This window comes from Carassius gibelio, chromosome B10, assembly GCF_023724105.1.
Source record: "Carassius gibelio isolate Cgi1373 ecotype wild population from Czech Republic chromosome B10, carGib1.2-hapl.c, whole genome shotgun sequence".
Taxonomy (NCBI): Eukaryota; Metazoa; Chordata; class Actinopteri; order Cypriniformes; family Cyprinidae; genus Carassius; species Carassius gibelio.
In genome coordinates, this window is record NC_068405.1 from 14,335,304 (window position 1) to 14,353,695 (window position 18,392).

At 37.6% G+C, this 18,392-nt stretch overlaps 1 protein-coding gene across 2 annotated transcripts in view; it reads left to right on the top strand.

The window, feature by feature from the left end:
* The window catches only part of frem2a (FRAS1 related extracellular matrix 2a), a 56,308-nt gene extending 40,720 nt beyond the window's left edge, over nucleotides 1-15,588 (top strand). Inside the window, exons 8-25 of one of the 2 annotated variants that reach the window (XM_052566967.1) lie at nucleotides 441-650; nucleotides 826-1,023; nucleotides 2,050-2,214; nucleotides 2,407-2,589; nucleotides 2,839-2,969; nucleotides 3,054-3,212; nucleotides 5,744-6,047; nucleotides 6,198-6,329; nucleotides 7,068-7,399; nucleotides 8,923-9,115; nucleotides 10,374-10,478; nucleotides 10,593-10,622; nucleotides 10,708-10,835; nucleotides 11,040-11,174; nucleotides 11,402-11,528; nucleotides 11,645-11,832; nucleotides 13,113-13,259; nucleotides 13,390-15,588. In XM_052566967.1, coding sequence (XP_052422927.1) covers nucleotides 441-650; nucleotides 826-1,023; nucleotides 2,050-2,214; nucleotides 2,407-2,589; nucleotides 2,839-2,969; nucleotides 3,054-3,212; nucleotides 5,744-6,047; nucleotides 6,198-6,329; nucleotides 7,068-7,399; nucleotides 8,923-9,115; nucleotides 10,374-10,478; nucleotides 10,593-10,622; nucleotides 10,708-10,835; nucleotides 11,040-11,174; nucleotides 11,402-11,528; nucleotides 11,645-11,832; nucleotides 13,113-13,259; nucleotides 13,390-13,896 — 3,374 coding nt within the window. In that variant the 3' untranslated portion in view covers nucleotides 13,897-15,588. The remainder of the gene's footprint in view (nucleotides 1-440; nucleotides 651-825; nucleotides 1,024-2,049; nucleotides 2,215-2,406; nucleotides 2,590-2,838; nucleotides 2,970-3,053; nucleotides 3,213-5,743; nucleotides 6,048-6,197; nucleotides 6,330-7,067; nucleotides 7,400-8,922; nucleotides 9,116-10,373; nucleotides 10,479-10,592; nucleotides 10,623-10,707; nucleotides 10,836-11,039; nucleotides 11,175-11,401; nucleotides 11,529-11,644; nucleotides 11,833-13,112; nucleotides 13,260-13,389) is intronic. The other variant, XM_052566968.1, reaches the window with a different exon arrangement.
* The last annotated feature ends 2,804 nt before the right edge of the window (nucleotides 15,589-18,392 follow it).

Consider the following 18,392-nt stretch of genomic DNA (forward strand, 5'->3'; position numbering starts at 1 on the left):
GCCACAAATTTGTAAAAAAAAATCAGTCAATCAATAAATAAAAAACTCATTATCTCATTATCATCATCTTCTTTTAAAATATTGCCCATCCCCAGGACACAAACTAGAATGACAAGGGTATTTCAGCATTGTGAGAGTTATCAAACAGCATTATTAAAAATTACAGCCAAGTCCTTGAACAAGTGACGTGTGGCATCAAATATGCAGCTTGGAGCACTCAGCAAAGCTGAAATAAAAAAAAAAAATCTCTGTTCATCCGAGTCCCCTGTGCAGTCAAACCAAACTTAAGCTATAAGCTCTATACTGTACATCGATTTCTCAAAAAGAAAAAAGCCGAAACAGCAGTCTCTCTGAGAGAGGATTAATGGAAAGTGAGGATCCTATGATTCTGCAGTTAAATATCGTCTGACCTTAGCCTTTTTCTGTGTGTTCATCTGCAGCGGGGGTGGACTATGTGGGAATCAGCAGAAACTTGGAGTTTGCACCGGGTGTGAGCATGCAGACGGTCCGGGTCACCATCCTGGACGACCTAGGCCAGCCTGTTCTGGAAGGGACAGAGAGATTTGAGCTTATTCTCCGGATGCCCTCCAATGGAATTCTGGGAGAGCCAGCGAAAGTCACGATCTTTATCAACGACTCCATTTCAGACTGTGAATATTTACATTTTTTCTCACAAAATTGTGACTGTGACACATGAATACACTTTTTCATAGACTTGTCTGTCACCCACTGCGTGAATGACCCAGTTGTTACTAGTTTTTGTCCTTGATGTGGAGATGGACTGTTGTATTCGAGCGTTTGGATTTGTTTGTTCTCTTTCTTCAGTGCCAAAAGTGCAGTTTAAACAGACTGTGATGACTGCAGAGGAGAGTGAAGGTCACATCACCGCGATGGTACACCGAAGCGGAGACATCAGACACAAGTCCACTGTACGCTGCTACACCCGGCAGGGCTCTGCACAGGTGGTGTCCGACTTTGACGAGAGACCCAACACTGACACATCCATCATAACCTTCTTGCCCGGTAAATAGCCTTTTACTTGAGATGGGAAGTGGAACGAACAAATGAATTATTGAACCAACAAACGAATAAATTAATGAACAAACACATGATAAGAATAAATGAACAAATTAATGAGCAATGCATTTATCAATGAATGAACAAACAACGAACAAATTAATAAATGAACAAACAAATAAATAACTGAATGCATGAATTAACAAGCAAACAAATGAAATGAATGAATAAACAAATAAACCAACAATGAACAGATTTATTAATGAATGAACAAACATAATGAACTAATTAATAAATCAACGAACAAATGAATGAATGAATGCATGAATTAATGGACAAAAATGAAGTTACTGAATGAAAGAACAAACGAAACAAATTAACTGATAAAAAAGCAATAAATAATAAACAAATGAATGAACAAAGGAAGCAATGATGGACAGATAAATGATTGAGTAAATGAATGAATGAATTTTATAAATGAATGAACAAATAAACTAACAAATAGGTGAGTGAATTAAACATTTAAATTACTCACTTAACCTCTATTAACCTCAAATTCATGTGAAATATGCAAGTTATGGTTCATTTTGTAAGTTTGCATGTGGATTGGGGGAATACAACGGAGTAAAAGATTGAACGCAAAGAAATTAATGAATGAGAAAAAATCATCTAAACAAATAAACAACTAAATGAATGACTGGATATACAAATTAATGAGCAAAGTAATGAATGACTAAAGACAAATAAACTAACAAATATGTAAGTGAATTAAACTTAAGTTAAGCAGTTAAAACAATCACACACTTCTCTTTATTTGGCCAAATTCAAGGAAAATATGCGAGTGATGATCCTCTAAGCTAGGATGTGAAATGGGGAAATACAACTGAATAAATAAACATTTATGAGTGACATAAATATTTAATCAAAAAGGAAGTCATGCTTTGTTTAATTGCACAATGTTGTCAGTTTCTTTTTTTTTTTGAATGGTGAATAAATATTTTCAGACTTTGGTGTCCATGTTTTGGTCCTCAGGTGAGTCTGAAAAACCCTGTGTGCTGAAGCTGGTGGATGATTTGATTCATGAGGAGGAGGAGGAACTGAGGCTGGTTCTGGGGAGCGCGAAGAGCGACTCGCCGTACGGAGCGTCTATAGGCAACCAGAACGAAACGCTCATCAAGATCAAGGACAACACTGACAGTAAGAAAGAAACCAAAACATTTTTATCATCTGATATACGTGAAATAATAAATACCTGACATTTAGGTTCAGATTTCTAGAACTCGGGTCAAACTCCGGTAAACTGACTGAACAGATTCTCTTTCAGCTAAGAATCTTTTAATGCACAAAAACTTCTCAATCCTCATCTGTCTTCTCATCCTCCTCTCTCAGAGCCCATCATCAAGTTTGCCGAGACAAAGTTCAGTGTTAGTGAGCCAAAAGAGTCAGGGCAGATGACGTTGGTGAAGATCCCTATCCGCAGGACGGGAGACACTTCGAAAGTGTCCCTGGTGAGGGTGCACACGAAAGACGGCTCTGCCATATCTGGAGAAGACTACCATCCCATCTCCCTCGGTGAGGCTTCTGGAGGCCAGAACGGGTCATTTGCATTCGGAATATGCCGTATCTAATTATCCTTTGTAGACTGGCAGGTGGCTCCAAGCTGCTTCCACATGCATGCATTTCCTCTCTACATCAGGTTATATAGAGTTCAGGATGCAAATGACAAATGCAATCAGGTGTGGAAGCATTTAGGAGAAGAAATGTTAGGATGCGTTTATCTTTTAGTGGATGTAATCATTTATTTTGTGTGTGTGCGTGCAGATGTTGAGTTTAAAGCTGATGAGATCGAGCATGTAGTGGAAGTGGAGGTTTTGTTTGATGGCGTAAGAGAGATGAGAGAGGCCTTCACTGTCCATCTGAAACCAGATGAGAACATGGTTGCTGAAATCCAGGTACTACATATTCCCAGTGGTACGTATCTGGAGTTTAATACACAGTTGATGTAAATTGAAAATCTATGTCTCTCGTATTGGCAGATGGCTAAAGCCATAGTGTACATAGAAGAGACCAACAGTATGGCTGATGTCACGTTCCCTTCACTGCCTCATGTCGTGTCACTGCTGCATTACGATGTTGTCAGACGAACCAAAGAAAATGCCCACCCACGCGCTGGATACCCTGTCGTCTGCGTCACGGTATGTTTGTCAGAAGAAAAAGTCAGTCAGAAACATTTCCCAACTTACTTGTGACCAGCGTCGTTCATATATTCATTTTAAATGCATTTTTAAAGCTACAGTTGAAACCAGATATTTACATACACTTAAGAAAAAAACACACAAACTTTTATTTGTTTACTGTCATACATTAAATCAGAGTAAACTTTTTCTATTTTAGGTCAATAAATATTAACATATTTTTTGCATTTGTTAAATGTCAGAATTGAGCGAGGGAGTACTTTTATGTATTTTTTTATCACTTTCATCAAAATCAGAAGTATACATACACTAAGTTTAATGTGTCTTTAAACAAAAAAGAAAACTCCAGATGATACCATTCTGAGCTTTAGAACCTTCTGATAGGTTAATTGATTCCATTTGAGTTAATTGGTGGCACGCCTGTGGATGCATATAAACGCACACCGTAAACACAGAGTCTCTTTCTTTGACATCATGAGAAAATCAAGAGAAATCAACCAAGACATCAGGAAAAGAATTGTGGACCTCCACAAGTGTGGCTCATCCTTAGGTGCAATTTCCAGATGCCTGAAAGTCCCACGTTCATCTGTTCAGACAATAATACGCAAGTATAAAAAACATGGGAATGTACAACCATCATACCGCTCAGGAAGGAGACGGATTCTGAGTCCCAGAGAGGAACGTTTTTTGGTGCGAGCTGTGCGAATCAACCCCAGGACAACAGCAAAAGACCTTGTAAAGATGATAGCTGAAACTGGTAAGACTGTGTCATTATCCACAGTAAAACGAGTCCTGTACCACCATGAGCTAAAAGGTTACTCTGGGACGAGAAAACCATTACTTCAAAACAACCATAAAAAAGCCAGACTACAGTTTGCCACTGCACATGGGGACAAAAATCTTAATTTCTGGAGAAACGTCCTGTGGTCTGACGAAACAAAAATTGAACTGTTCGGCCATTATGATAAACGGTATATTTGGAGGAAAAAGGGCGAAGCTTTGAAGCCTCAGAACACCATCCCAACTGTGAAGTATGGGGGTGGTAGTATAATGTTGTGGGGATGCTTTGCTGCAGAAGGGACTGGTGCACTTCACAAAATAGATGGCATCATGAGAAAATAAAATTTTGTGGATATATTGAAGCAACATCTGAAGACATCAGCCAGGAAGTTAAAGCTTGGGCGCAAATGGTTCTTCCAAATGGATAATGACCCCAAGCATACCTCCAAATAAGTTACAAAGTGGCTTAAGGACAACAAAGTTAAGGTATTGCAATGGCCATCACAAAGCCCTGATCTCAATCCCATAGAAAATTTGTGGGCGGCACTGAAAAGGCAAGTGCGAGCAAAAAGGCCTACAAACCTGACCCAGTTGCACCGGTTCTGTCAAGAGGAGTGGGCCAAAATTCGAGTAAACTATTGTAGAAAGCTTGTGGAAGGATACCCAAAACGTTTGGCCCAAGTGAAACAGTTTCGGGGCAATTCTACCAAATACTAAGGAAGTGTAAGTATACTTCTGACTTTGATGAAAGTGATAAAAAAATACATACAAATTATCCCTCGCTCGATTCTGACATTTAACAAATACAAAAAATATGTTAATATTTATTGATCAAAAACAGAATATGTTTACTCTGATTTAATGTATGACAGTAAAGAAATAAAAGTTTTTGTGTTTTGTTCTGAAGTGTATGTAAATATCTGGTTTCAACTGTAATTATGTGGTCGTTTTTATCAAGTTTTTAATAGGTCCTTGAAGTGCAAGTGAATGAAAAAGATAAGATTATAATGTTTTTTTCAAATCGTCAGCTATAAAAATGTTGTAATATGCTGTAGGCTTCACAGTGATTGTGCTTTTCTTGAAGTACTTAAGAAAGATCACAAGAAACACAAACAGTGATTATTATATTATATTATATTATATTGTATTATATTATATTATATTACACTTTACTTAAAGCCTTTATGTATAATTGTAAAGGTATTCAATCTTTGTTTTCAAAACATAATAGTAACCAAAGTTAAAATTAATTATATTATTTGGAGGTTTGTTTTTCATGTGCTTTAATGCACTTTATTTGTTGTTGTTTTTTGAAAGTTTTTTTTTTTTTTATGAACAAAAATACAGTAAAAACAGTGATATTGTGAGATATTGTTACACTTTATAATAGGTATTCTATTTTAATATATTTTGAAGTGTAATTTTTTCCTATGATAGCAAAGCTGCATTTTCAGCATCATTCCTCCAGACTTCAGTGTCACATGATCCTGCGGAGATCGGTGTGCTGATTTATTAACATACTGAATTGGTCCTCAAAATTATCATTATTTTTAAAATATTTTTTATTACAAATATTATAATTAAGTGGAAACCTTTTTTTATTTAATAATGAAATGAAGTAAAAAAAAAATAATAATAATAATAATTGTACTTTTTTTTTTTTATCAAATAGTATTTTGTATTTTAAAATGTAGTGTTTTCATTGTCAGTTTTTTTTTCTTGTCCATGTTTATTTCTCTTGACTTGTCCAGGCCTGCAATCCTAAATATCCCGACTATGACAAAACGGGCTCCATCTGCATTAGCGAACGCATCAACGATACACTGACTCGTTACCGATGGCTCATTAGCGCTCCCAGTGGTCCGGATGGCGTCACCAGCCCCATGAGAGAGGCTGACTTTGATACATTCTTTACTTCCTCCAAGATGATCACCCTAGACTCCATTTACTTCCAAGCGGGTTCTAGAGTGCAGTGCGCGGCCCGTGCCGTGAATTCTAATGGGGATGAGGGTTTGGAACTGAGCAGCCCCATTGTGTCTATTAGCATGGAAGAAGGTGAGCCCGAAACCATCACATTAAGTGGAATCATATCTTTGCTTTGTATAGCTGCTGGTTATAATATGCCATTTGCAATGTTGAATTAGAGTGTCAGTAGGTGGTAATATGCTTGAAGTAATGTTTCATGTCTTTGATGTTCTTGGGCAGGGATGTGCCAGCCACGTAAATTGGGCACAGTAGGTGCTGAGCCCTTTTCTGCCAAACTGCGTTATACAGGCGCTGAAGACCCTGAATATGCCAATCTCGTCAAGCTTACTGTCAGCATGCCCCACATAGACGGTGAGAGAATTATTTCCCCTCTGGCTGCCAGGTTGTTTGCTTAGTTTAGCCCCTCTGAGAGAAACCCCTCTCACATATCCCCTTGGGAAAAAAACTGGCATTCTTGTAGGATTTATGTCACATTTGCTGTCAAAACTAAATATTACAGTTCTCTTCTGAATGAGTCTGAATGATGCATAAACATGAAGTGCCATGTCACACATTTGCCAGCAAAATGTTCCATCAAAATGATTTCTGGGAAGAAAATAATAAAAGGGTAATGTATTTTAAAGTATTCTGGGGAACAACTGTCACAAGTTTCACACCAGGAATCTAGGCCATTTGACTAAATATGGTCGCGATAATTTTACCTTCCTAACCAATCAAAAGCTGTTTGCTTTTAACTGAACTTTTCCATAGCATTCCTACAATACAATAACACTACCTTTACTGCAGGTCAAATGTGCAATTAAATTATTATAAAAATGAATATTTTATCATCACTTACTCACCCTCATGTTGTGACTTTATTTCTTCTGTGGAACACCAAAAAAAAAATTAAGATTTTTAAATTTAAGTTTAAATTTAAATTTAAGACTTCTAAAACCAATAAGTGAAAATGTACATTTAAGTTTACTGTAGGCTCTAATCTAATATTCTGGCATGAAACTCTAGATGGAGCAGTCCTATAGGTGCACTATTATGAAAGTGATTTTAGTTTTGCTAATTGTCATGTATTTTTTTCGTGGTGTGCTGCAGGCATGCTCCCTGTGGTCTCCACTCGTGCACTGTCCAGTTTCGAGCTGACTCTGAGCCCGGATGGCACTCGTGTGGGAAACCACAGGTGCTCCAATCTGCTGAACTTTAATGAGGTGTCCACACGCCATGGATTTCTAACCAAGGCCACCCGGAATATAGAGAGCGTCGGTGAGACTCTGCCGTATCAGTACAGCCCCGTCCTCAGAGGCCAGAGCACTCTACGCTTCTACAGGAACCTGAACTTGGAGGCTTGTCTGTGGGAGTTTGTGAGTTATTATGACATGTCTGAGCTGCTCACAGACTGCGGGGGAACGATCGGAACAGATGGGCAGGTGAGACGTCGCTGCCGCTTCTACAATCCTCTGAATTCTAATGATTAGTGGTTCATAAATTGCAACTGTTCTTGTCCTAGAGCTAAAAAAAAAATGCACATAAAAGAAAGGTTTGCGGGTCAGTTATTATTATATTAATTATTCAACAAGGAGGCATTAAAGTGACAGTAAAGACATCTGTAATGTTACAAAAGATTTGTTTAAATAAATACTGTTCTGGCTGGGGAAAAGAATACCATAGTTTCCACAAAAAAAATATTACATAGCAGAACTTTTTTTAACATTAATAAAAATAAGAAATGTTTCCTGAGTAGCAAATCAGCATTCATCTGAATGATCATGTGACTCTCAAAACTGGAGTGATGATGTATTTAAAAATACATTTGAAATATATGAACACAGAAAAAGAGATATGTTAAATTGTAATTTTATTTCACAATATTACAATTTATACTGTATTTTTAAATTTTTTTTATTAAATTTAACTCAACATTCCAAAGATAACTGCATGTTTTTGCTTGTCATAAAAAATAAGGAACTACACTATATTAAGTATTACACAGAATAATAAAAGCTTTAATGAAATCTGTATAATGCAAAGTTAAGAAGCAAAATATGCCAAATTTTAAAGGACATCGGATTTAAGCAGAAAATGACAATTTGGTGTGGATTTAGCCCATAATTTCTATTACTGGCTTCATTGTATGTGTTCTGGTACCACTCATCTGCTGTACTAAAGACTGTGTATAGAGTGGGAACTAACATGTTTAAACAAAACAACCAAGTTAAACTGGATTAACACCTTTTCATGAACGCACATCTCCATGGGTAGGTTTCTTGTGCAGGATTCTGTCTTTTTTTTTAATCTATTATTATGCACAGCACTTAGTGACAGACATAGCTCTGTTCAGGTTTTATTTCTGCCACATTCCACATTGTTCTCAATAGAAAAGGAGATTGACTTCACCCATTCATTTCATTTTCAGAATTTGAGGTCTTGCTTAAATGGCTGCTCCCCTCTCCTAATCTAGCGTCTAAATGTCTGAATGATCTATGTTATTACAAAAATAAGCCCTAAAGTCTGCAATCGCTCCGTAACACGAGACATGAATGCAAAACACTTCATCTAAAGGACGTGCTCGGATCCTGCTGAGGATATTGAACGGAGCCGGTTGAATATGAAAAGCCTGGATCTTCTCTCCCTCAGGATGGGAATTTGTCTGCGTTCATGGGGATTTTTCTCGTCTTGATTAAACCCAGTCCAGCAGGTGTTCAGACCGGCCTCATTACTGAGGAGCACATTTTTATAGCCTGGTATTTTGATTATAATTGACTATGTAAATTAGCAAATGTTTCATTCAATCAAAACAAAATGCATCCTGGCTTATTGATGAACTTTGACTAACAGCCAGTGCCGAGCAACCTCTAGTGGAGAATTGGGCTCTTTTTTTGAATCTTAAAAAGGCTTTTTGCAGTATTTGTAGCTGTTCATCTTAAATATGATTTGAATGTGTTTTTGAAAGGTGCTGAACCTGGTGCAGTCATACGTGACTCTGCGAGTTCCTCTCCACGTCTCTTATGTGTTTCATTCCCCTGTGGGAGCTGGAGGCTGGCAACACTTCGACCTGCATTCTGAACTGCGGCTCACCTTTGTGTATGACACTGCCATCCTGTGGAGGGACGGAGTCGGCAGCCCTCCACAGGCTGAACTGCAAGGCAAGTTGTCAACTTGAGCACAAATGTATTTATGAATTAAATCAGTGTCTTCATCAATAAATCAAATAGGTGACATTTTATGCCACATAGGATTAGGAAACATATTATAATTTAAAAAATAATTATATTTTTTAAAGATAGATATACACTTTACAGTAAGATTTTATTTGTTAACATGAGTTAACTACGTTTGTTAACATGGAGTAATAATGAACCATTCTTCTACAGTATTTATTCATATTATGTTAATTTTAATGTTTACCAATAAAAAAATTGTATTAGTACAAGTTGTATTTGTTAACATTAGCTAATGCACTGTGAACTAACGTGAGCAATTATATTTTTACTAACTAACATTAAAGGTATAGTTCACCCAAGAATGGTCGTTCCAAACCCGTAAGACCTCAGAAAACAAATTAAGATATTTTTGATGAAATCTGAAAGCTTTCTGACCCTGCATAGACAGCAACACAACTACCACTTTCGAGGCACAGAAAGGTAGTAAGGACATTGTTAAAATAGCCCATGCTTACAAAAATAAATAGAAGACTTTTTGAATAAATTTGTTCTTTTATTTCATTTGCACACAAAAATATTCTTGTAGCTTCATAAAATTAATGTCGAACCACTGATGTCACATTGGCTATTTTATAAATGTCCTCACTACCTTTCTGGGACTTAAATGTTGTAGTTACGTTGCTGTCTGTGCAGGGTCAGAAAGCTTTTGGGTTTCATCAAAAATATCTTCATTTGTTTTCAGAGGATGAATGAATGTCTCGCGGGTTTGGAGCGACGTGACAGAATTTTCATTTTGTGGTGAACTATCCCTTTAATAAAGATCAATAAATGCTTTAATAAATATATTTTAGTTGTCAATATATTCAGTCAATATGTTTGAAATGACTTTTTCCTCAATTTTAGGAGTGTTGATGTTAATTGGCCAGAATTTCTCTGTTTTTGGATTCCATTTTCCCTTCTGTAATAAATGTTTAGTAAAAGTTAAATCAACGCCTTTTCTATGAATATAAAAAACAGTTCTCAGTGCATTTGTGTTATTGATTTACTAATAATTGGTAATTTTTATTTTGTATTTGGCTGTCATAGAAATGGGAAGCGACATCTCTGTCAAATTGCCCATATTTTAGGGATACAGATGCCACATGTGGACATTTAGAGAATTAAACTGGAACTTTAAGTGGGAAGACATGTATTATTTCCAATGAAAAGATAATCACATTTGGACATGTTTTCTCTGCAGGAGCTTTATATCCAACCAGCATGAGGATCAACGAGCAGGGGAGGCTTGTGGTCAACTTCCGCACAGAGGCTCGCTTCAGGGGGCTGTTTGTAGCGGCCCATTCTGGTGCGTTTTGGCATCTCTGAAATCGTGTTATATGAATATCAATAAATTCATCAACATTTTTCTTATGGAAGGAAAGATTCATTTAAGATTAATTAACTTTCTGCCTTATTCTAGCAGCAAATTTGAGGGGTCAGAAAACTGCAGGTAAAATCTCTCTTCTTAAATGGTTTATACAGAATAAATGCCTTGATTTGATTAAATAAACTTACTTTCTTACCTGACAACCCAGAATCCCCTGTGAAGTCCTTTGTATTGAGTGCAGACCACCCAGGCTTGACCTTTAACCTCACGCTGGTTAGGACGGAGCCGACCTACAGCCAGCCTGTCCAGCAGTGGATGTTCATTTCAGACTTTGCAGTGAGTTGATCTTTCTCTCCCAACTTTGTGGTTTTAAGGACATTTCTGTTTACTTTTTGTGATAAACCGTTCTGGTGGTGCGGAGTCGCCAATTGATGGCCAGTGTAAAAGCTGTGTGCTAAAGCAAAACCATTTGAGAAATAACGAATGCAAAACAATTCCTGTGATGTTGACCTTGCATGCCTGTGTGTCTGCGACCGGCAGGTTCGAGATTATTCAGGCACATACACAGTGAAGCTGATCCCCTGTACAGCAGCGCTGAATGTGGAGTACACCGTTCCTCCGGTCTGCAACCCTAGAGAGCCCGTTACTTTTGATCTTGATATCCGCTTTCAGCAGGTAAACTAATAATAATATACATTCTCTCATTTCAAGCAAAATTAAATACAATTTCAAATTCAAGCTTTTTATTTCAAATGTTCATTCTACTTTTTGATAATAGAATTTATAATAAAAAAGTGTATTTAATTAGAAGAATGCAAACAGGCTCTATTGTGTGTGTTATACAGTTATCAGTTCAACCCGAGGCTCTTGTAAAGGAGTATTATTGTGTTTGTGTTCTGTAGGTGAGTGACCCTGTGGCGGTGGAGTTCAGTCTGAACACACAGATGTTCTTGCTGTCTAAGAAGGCCTTGTGGTTGTCAGATGGATCTATGGGCTTCGGTCAAGAGAGTGATGCGGCTTTCTCTGAGGGTACGTCAGAACTCAATCAGTTCAAGAGGCTGTGTGACTGAATATCATTTTTTAGAAGTCTAGAACTTCCATTTCCTGTTCTGTGTTATGCTGCCACTGAGCTTGTTCTCTTCAAGGTGACACAATCTACGGCCGGGTGATGGTGGACCCTGTGCAGAACTTGGGCGGCTCGTTCTACTGTAACATTGAGAAGGTGTATCTGTGCACCGGCGCTGATGGGTATGTTCCTAAATACAACCCCGCCAAGTCTGAATTTGGATGCCTTGCAGACTCTCCGTCCCTGCTCTACAGATTCAAAATTATCGTGAGTATGTTAGCGGTGTTGTTAGTGTCAATTGACTTAATTAAGAATGAAAATATTAGATGAAAAGCATGAAATCTTGGCGACTTAGTTAAACTAGTATTAGTTGAATTACTGAAATAAATATCAATTAAAGCTATATAGAAATATAAAAAGACAAACTAATAAAATGACAAGTATAACAAAATGACTTAAAGGGACAATAAGTAACTTTTTAGGTATTTTATTATCTAAAATCAATATTTTTATTCATAAATATGCCCTCAATGGTGTACAAATACCTATGCCAATGTTTAAACTAATCCTTGTAAATGAAGAATTTATTATCTTTATATACATGGGACGGGTAGGTCGACGGAGGCTTCCATGTAGTTCCGCCATCTTGCAAAACTATAATAGCAGAGAGGGACAAAAAGTACTAAGCCAATGCGTTTCCACAACGCGTTTTCGGTCAGAGCCAGAAACGCAGGTGCAGAGCAGTGAGAGGCGCTTGAAACTGCACCGGCAAGTTTAAAAGTCTGGATTGCATTCTTATTATGGACCATACATATGCCGCGCCACAGGAGAAGAAAACATCATCGCCAAAACAGTAAAAAATAGAACGTAAAAGGAAACGTGACCGTAGATTACAGAAAACAAGAGTTAATGTCGGGGAAGCTTTTTCTAGGTGGAAAGAGCTAATGCTGGATAAAGATTTCAAAAGAGACGCTGAAGTGGCCAGTTTTCTTTTCGACAGGTAAGTCAGTGTTACAATCTATATTATAATATTTTTTTATATCTAACAATGCATATAATTCAGAAAATATAACGAATAAATTAGACATAACTACTAATTACAATATTTCATGTTTTCCACAGTCAGTAATTCATACTGTAACATTCGTTTGTTAGTTATCATGTTGCAGTTTGTTTGAAATAACACACCTGTTCACCTGAAGGAAAACTCGACGAAGTGCTATTAGAAGACATCCTGTCAAAGCTTTTTGGTACATATCGCCTACCGTAGATGCAATGCGCATTTGAAAAAGCAAGGCGCTGGAGAGCAAAATTAGTTTGAATGCAAAATACAATTTCACCACTAGATGGGAGTAATTCCTACTTAGTGTCCCTTTAATGCTCATTCAAAATAATAATACTAAAATAGTGCTGTATACAAGTCTTTAAAATAAAAAAATATTTTCATTTATATTAAGTTATATATTATACAATTTAAACAAATTTTATGTTAATAATATTCAAAATATTACAATTTACAAAGTCCCATGACTCCACCTTGCCTCTAGGACAAAGCCCAACCAGAGACCCAGGCCAAGAGTTTTGGGGACGTGAGTTTCAAGGCCCTGCTGGCTGTAGATGACCCCTCTGCCCTCTCTCTGGTGAAGCAGCCAGGATCTGACGGATTCAGACTGGATTCTACTCCTCTTTTCCAGGTCTAATCTTTTTGAGGGTTTATTAGTTATGGCAGTGTATTCCTGTATACAGTGTGAGATCCTGTACTGAAATCCTGTCATTTACAAAGTCGACCTTGCTCCAATCCTCTATTATCCTTCTGGTCACTAGGTGGCAGTAGGGAGGGAGTGGTTCATTCACACCATCTACACTGTGCGTTCAAAAGACAATGCCAAGCGTGGCATTGGCAAGAGAAGTGTAGAATACCACTCAATAACATCAGGGGACCTTGTTCCAGCGGAGGCCAGAGGACGCTACAGACGGTCCAACAGAGACGTCCCAGTCCTGGCAGAGGAGATCGGACCCGAGAACAAGCGGGGAACGAATATCATGCACATCGCTCTGGACCGCAGCCGTCGGCGCTCTGCGTCTGGGGAGGAGCTGTTCGCTGACGGACTGTCTCCACGGGAGCTCAGTGGACGAGGTGTTGAAGAGGACACGGTGACTGTGGCAGGAGCCATCGTGGGACTGCTTCTCACCGTCCTTGTGGTTATAGTGTTGGCACTGATGGTTCGCTCAAGGCTGACGCCTGTGAAAAAGGCCCCAAGAGTCTCATCCAGCCTGCAGCCTGTTATAGTCAGAAGTAGCCTTGATGATGGTGACAGCTCAGAGGTCTGAAGGACTAACGGACTGCTTGGAGATCCTACTGTTCTCCTTTGTCATAGATGGGATCAATTTGCTTTCTTTTCTTTGTTTTAAACAAGTGCCTCTGACAGGTTTTATCTTATATTGAACTCACGACCCAGTTCATCACCAGCCCAAAGAAATCATTTTATATTACGTTTTATGTTGTAATGCTGAATTTTTGCTTGTCCCATAATGGATTGAGGTTTACCCAGTGTTCAGAGTTCTCAGGAGTCCCAATAGTGCACTGCCCACTTTTTTGGAAGTAGACTAGAATGTGAAAAAAAAGAATGAAAGAAAGTATGAATTATCCTTTAAATATTAATCATTTTAATATTATTTTACATATTGACAGAAACAAGATCTCATTTGGTTCCATTTTAGCTCCATTAAATTCCAAAATGATTTTTTTTTAAATCCAAAATAAAATATTAACTAGAATAATAGTGGTAATAGTGATGGTAGTAATAAAAGTACAATAAAATAAAGAAGGACCACTCTTTAGAATACAAAATAAATAAATTTAAAAAAAAAACTTTTCATGTAATAAAGTTTTTTTTTCTCCGAGTAATAATAATTGAGGGAGTTTTTTTTTTTTAGGTCTAAAATATTATTATTTAATAAAAATCATAATAATAATCCTTATTATTGTTGTTGTTGTTAACCTAGTTTTTTTTACCTTTAATTAGTTGTGAATAAATTTCTTTTCATAGCACATTCCATACAAAGTGTATGAAAGTTTAAATAAAAAGTACATTTGAAAAAATCTCAATCTCATTGGCCCTGTCACTTTGAACACTGGGTAACACCAGATGAAAGAACAATTATATTATAATTTATAAAGATGATAAGATTCTGAAAGGAAAAGTAATGTTTAAGTCATTTCTAATGGGTCATGTGGTGCATTCAAATGAGCTGATCACGACACTGTCACCTGTATTGTGTGCTTCACCTTTATTTATCTCTAGTATTAAACATTTGCTTGTATTAAAGCATATCAAAGATATGCTGGTTTTAAACAGCAAGTGCCAAGCTTTTAATGGAGAAATGCTGAATATGCATTTCACATCATATTCAGATAGTTGTTGTCACGAAGTTTACATTCAATGCATTGCTGCTGTTTTTATTACTTGTTCTAATTTAAGCATTAGTATTCATGGGAACCGCATGTATTAAATATTGCAGTCTTATCTCACTGAGTGTCTTTTTAAAATAAGGGGAAAACTGACACAGGAAATCCATCAGATTTCTAAATTTGTGTTTGACTGTCTATTGGAGTTGGTTTTTTTTCTCTAACCAGATTAACTCCACAGACACTGATGTATCAGCTATAACATTTTTGTTGTCTTCACTGTCATCAGACACATTAAACGGTTTGGGCATTCATGAAAAACCAGCATATTGTCAAATCCAGTTCACCTCCTGACAAATATATTCCTCATCAGGCTAATAATATTTAAAAAGAAATGTGCTATGCAATAAAATCAGTGGATTGTTTCTGTATTCACAGGTTCAGAAACACAAGCACGACATTTTGGGCACAATGAAATAATCTTTCTTTGAAATGGTATTTATGGTGAGATATTGTGGTTTTTGTACATGGTTCACTCCGAAATATTTACAGTGCTAAACACATTTTATGTACTGGGCCTTGAAGCACAAAATAAACAAAGTCTTGAGACTTTACATATTTGAATGTCTGATAACTGCCAAAAATGTGTTTGTTCAGTTGTAGTATGCTGATCTCCTGGAGCACCGAAGGGTCCTAAAATCTGGAACACGCTGAAGAAAGTACCTTGAAGTGAAGGTTCCCTAGGCCAGAGACTCAAAATTTGGTCAATCTACTTTAGTCTCTCTAGGATGGAGATGCAGGACATGATGCATCGGTTGTTGTCTTGCTGGACAAATACATTGAAAGTATTTTATCTGTTGATGTCTTGTTCCTCACAGGCTTAAAACTCAAAATCTGTTGCTGCCTCAATAGCTGGAGACTCAGAGCTGCATCTGTTACTGCATCTCTGGATGGGAGACTCAGAATGCTGTTTATTGTCCCACAGGAGACTCCGAAGTTATGTCTGTTGGAAGGGTACATTTATCCCTTTCTGATGGGGAAGAGATTACAGTTTGGTGCGTTTCCATTTCAGTGCTGAGATTGGCTCCTGGTTTCAGAGGGGCCACACACAGTTAGAAGTTTCTAATGTTTTTTTTTTTTTTTTAGTTTGTAATTACCAATGCATTTCTCATTTTCCAAACCACTACCAGAATACCTTTTGTAATGTTCTGAATGCATCAAGTCCAAGCACGATGGAGAAGGATTGCCTGCATTCATTTGTCCATCAACAGCTAAATTTGTGTAAGATGTGCGCTACATATCTTTCATCTGTCACTGAGTACTCCTTTCTCTGAGTACGAGAAAAATGGATGGGATGTAGCAGGCTATAAATACTGGTGCTGGTCATATAATTTGAATATCATCAAAAAGTTGATTTATTTCACGAATTCCATTCAAAAAGTGTAAGGTGTATATTATATTATTCTATTACACACAGACTGATATATTTCTAATGTTTATTTCTTTTAATTTTGATGATTATAACTGACAACTAAGGAAAATCCCAAATTCAGTATCTCAGAAAATTAGAATATTACTTAAACCAATACAAAGAAAGGATTTTTAGAAATCTTGGCCAACTGAAAAGTATGAGCATGTACAGCACTCAATACTTAGTTGCGGCTCCTTTTGCCTGATTACTGCACCAATGTGGCATCGATCAGTCTGTGGCACTGCTCAGGTGTTATGAGAGTCCAGGTTGCTCTGATAGTGGCCTTCAGCTCTTCTGCATTCTTGGGTCTGGCATATTGCATCTTCCTCTTCACAATACCCCATAGATTTTCTATGGGGATAAGGTCAGGCAAGTTTGCTGGCCAACTAAGAACAGGGATACCATGGTGCTTAAACCAGGTAATGGTAGCTTTGGCACTGTGTGCAGGTGCCAAGTCCTGTTGGAAAATAAAATCCGCATCTCCATAAAGCTGGTCAGCAGCAGGAAGCATGAAGTGCTCTAAAACTTCCTGGTATATGGCTGCGTTGACCTTAGACCTCAGAAAACACAGTGAACCAACACCAGCAGATGACATGGCACCCCAAACCATCACTGACTGTGGAAACTTTACACTGGACCTCAAGCAACGTGGATTGTGTGCCTCTCCTCTCTTGCTAAATTTACTTTCATCAGAGAACATAACGTTGGACCACTCAGCAGCAGTCCAGTCCTTTTTGTCTTTAGACGCTTCTGGCGCTGTCTGTTGTTCAAGAGTGGCTTGACACAAGGAATGCAACAGCTGAAACCCATGTCTTGCATATGTTTGTGCGTAGTGGTTCTTGAAGCAGTGACTCCAGCTGCAGTCCACTCTTTGTGCATCTCCCCCACATTTTTGAATGGGTTTTGTTTCACAATCCTCTCCAGGGTGCGGTTATCCCTATTGCTTGTACACTTTTTTTCTACCACATCTTTTTCTTCCCTTCGCCTCTTTGTTAATGAGGTTGGACCCAGAGCTCTGTGAACAGCCAGCCTCTTCTGCAATGACCTTTTGTGTCTTGCACTCCTTGTGCAAGATGTCAATGGTCGTCTTTTGGACAACTGTCAAGTCAGCAGTCTTCCTCTACATAGCTAGACTGAGAGACCATTTAAAGGCCTTTGCAGGTGTTTTGAGTTAATTAGCTGATTAGAGTGTGGCACCAGGTGTCTTCAATATTGAACCTTTTCACAATATTCTAATTTTCTGAGATGAAAAATTTGGGATTTTCCTTAGTCGTCCATTATAATCATCAAAATTAAAAGAAATAAACATTTTAAAAATATCAGTCTGTGTTTAATGAATGAATATACCGGTAATATACAAGTTTCACTTTTTGAATGGAATCAGTGAAATAAATCATCTTTTGATGAGTTTCTAATTATATCACCAGCATGTAGGCTATAGTTAGCATCAGTTTTGAGGTTTGAAAACATAGTTGAATGAATGGATTTGGATGGATCTTTCTGATTTCTCTCTGTTTCACCCACTGCTGCTACATCCAGAGGCCCTAAGGAATTGTTATGGTGGTCACAAGCCAAAACCTTAGGAATTAGGCAAGGCAAGTTTATTTATATAGCACATTTCATACACAATGGTAATTCAAAGTGCTTTACATCAAAGAAAGTAAAATAATCATGAAAAATAAGAAAAAAAAAGTCTCTGGGTGAAAGGCAGAAACTACATGTGGACCAATGCCAAGTCCTGTCTTTACCAGGCTTGGTAGCAGAGGTCTACTTCTTGGCGTCTAATAGGTGTCTGTTGTCCCAGCTGAGGTGCTTGTGTATGTGTGTGTTAGTTCACCAAGATCCAATAAAAATTTAGAAATCTTTTGTCCACTGTTGTGGTCAGAGAGGGGGCCCTGGAATGTTCCATTCACCACAGTAAACATAAGAAAACCACTTTATTTGATA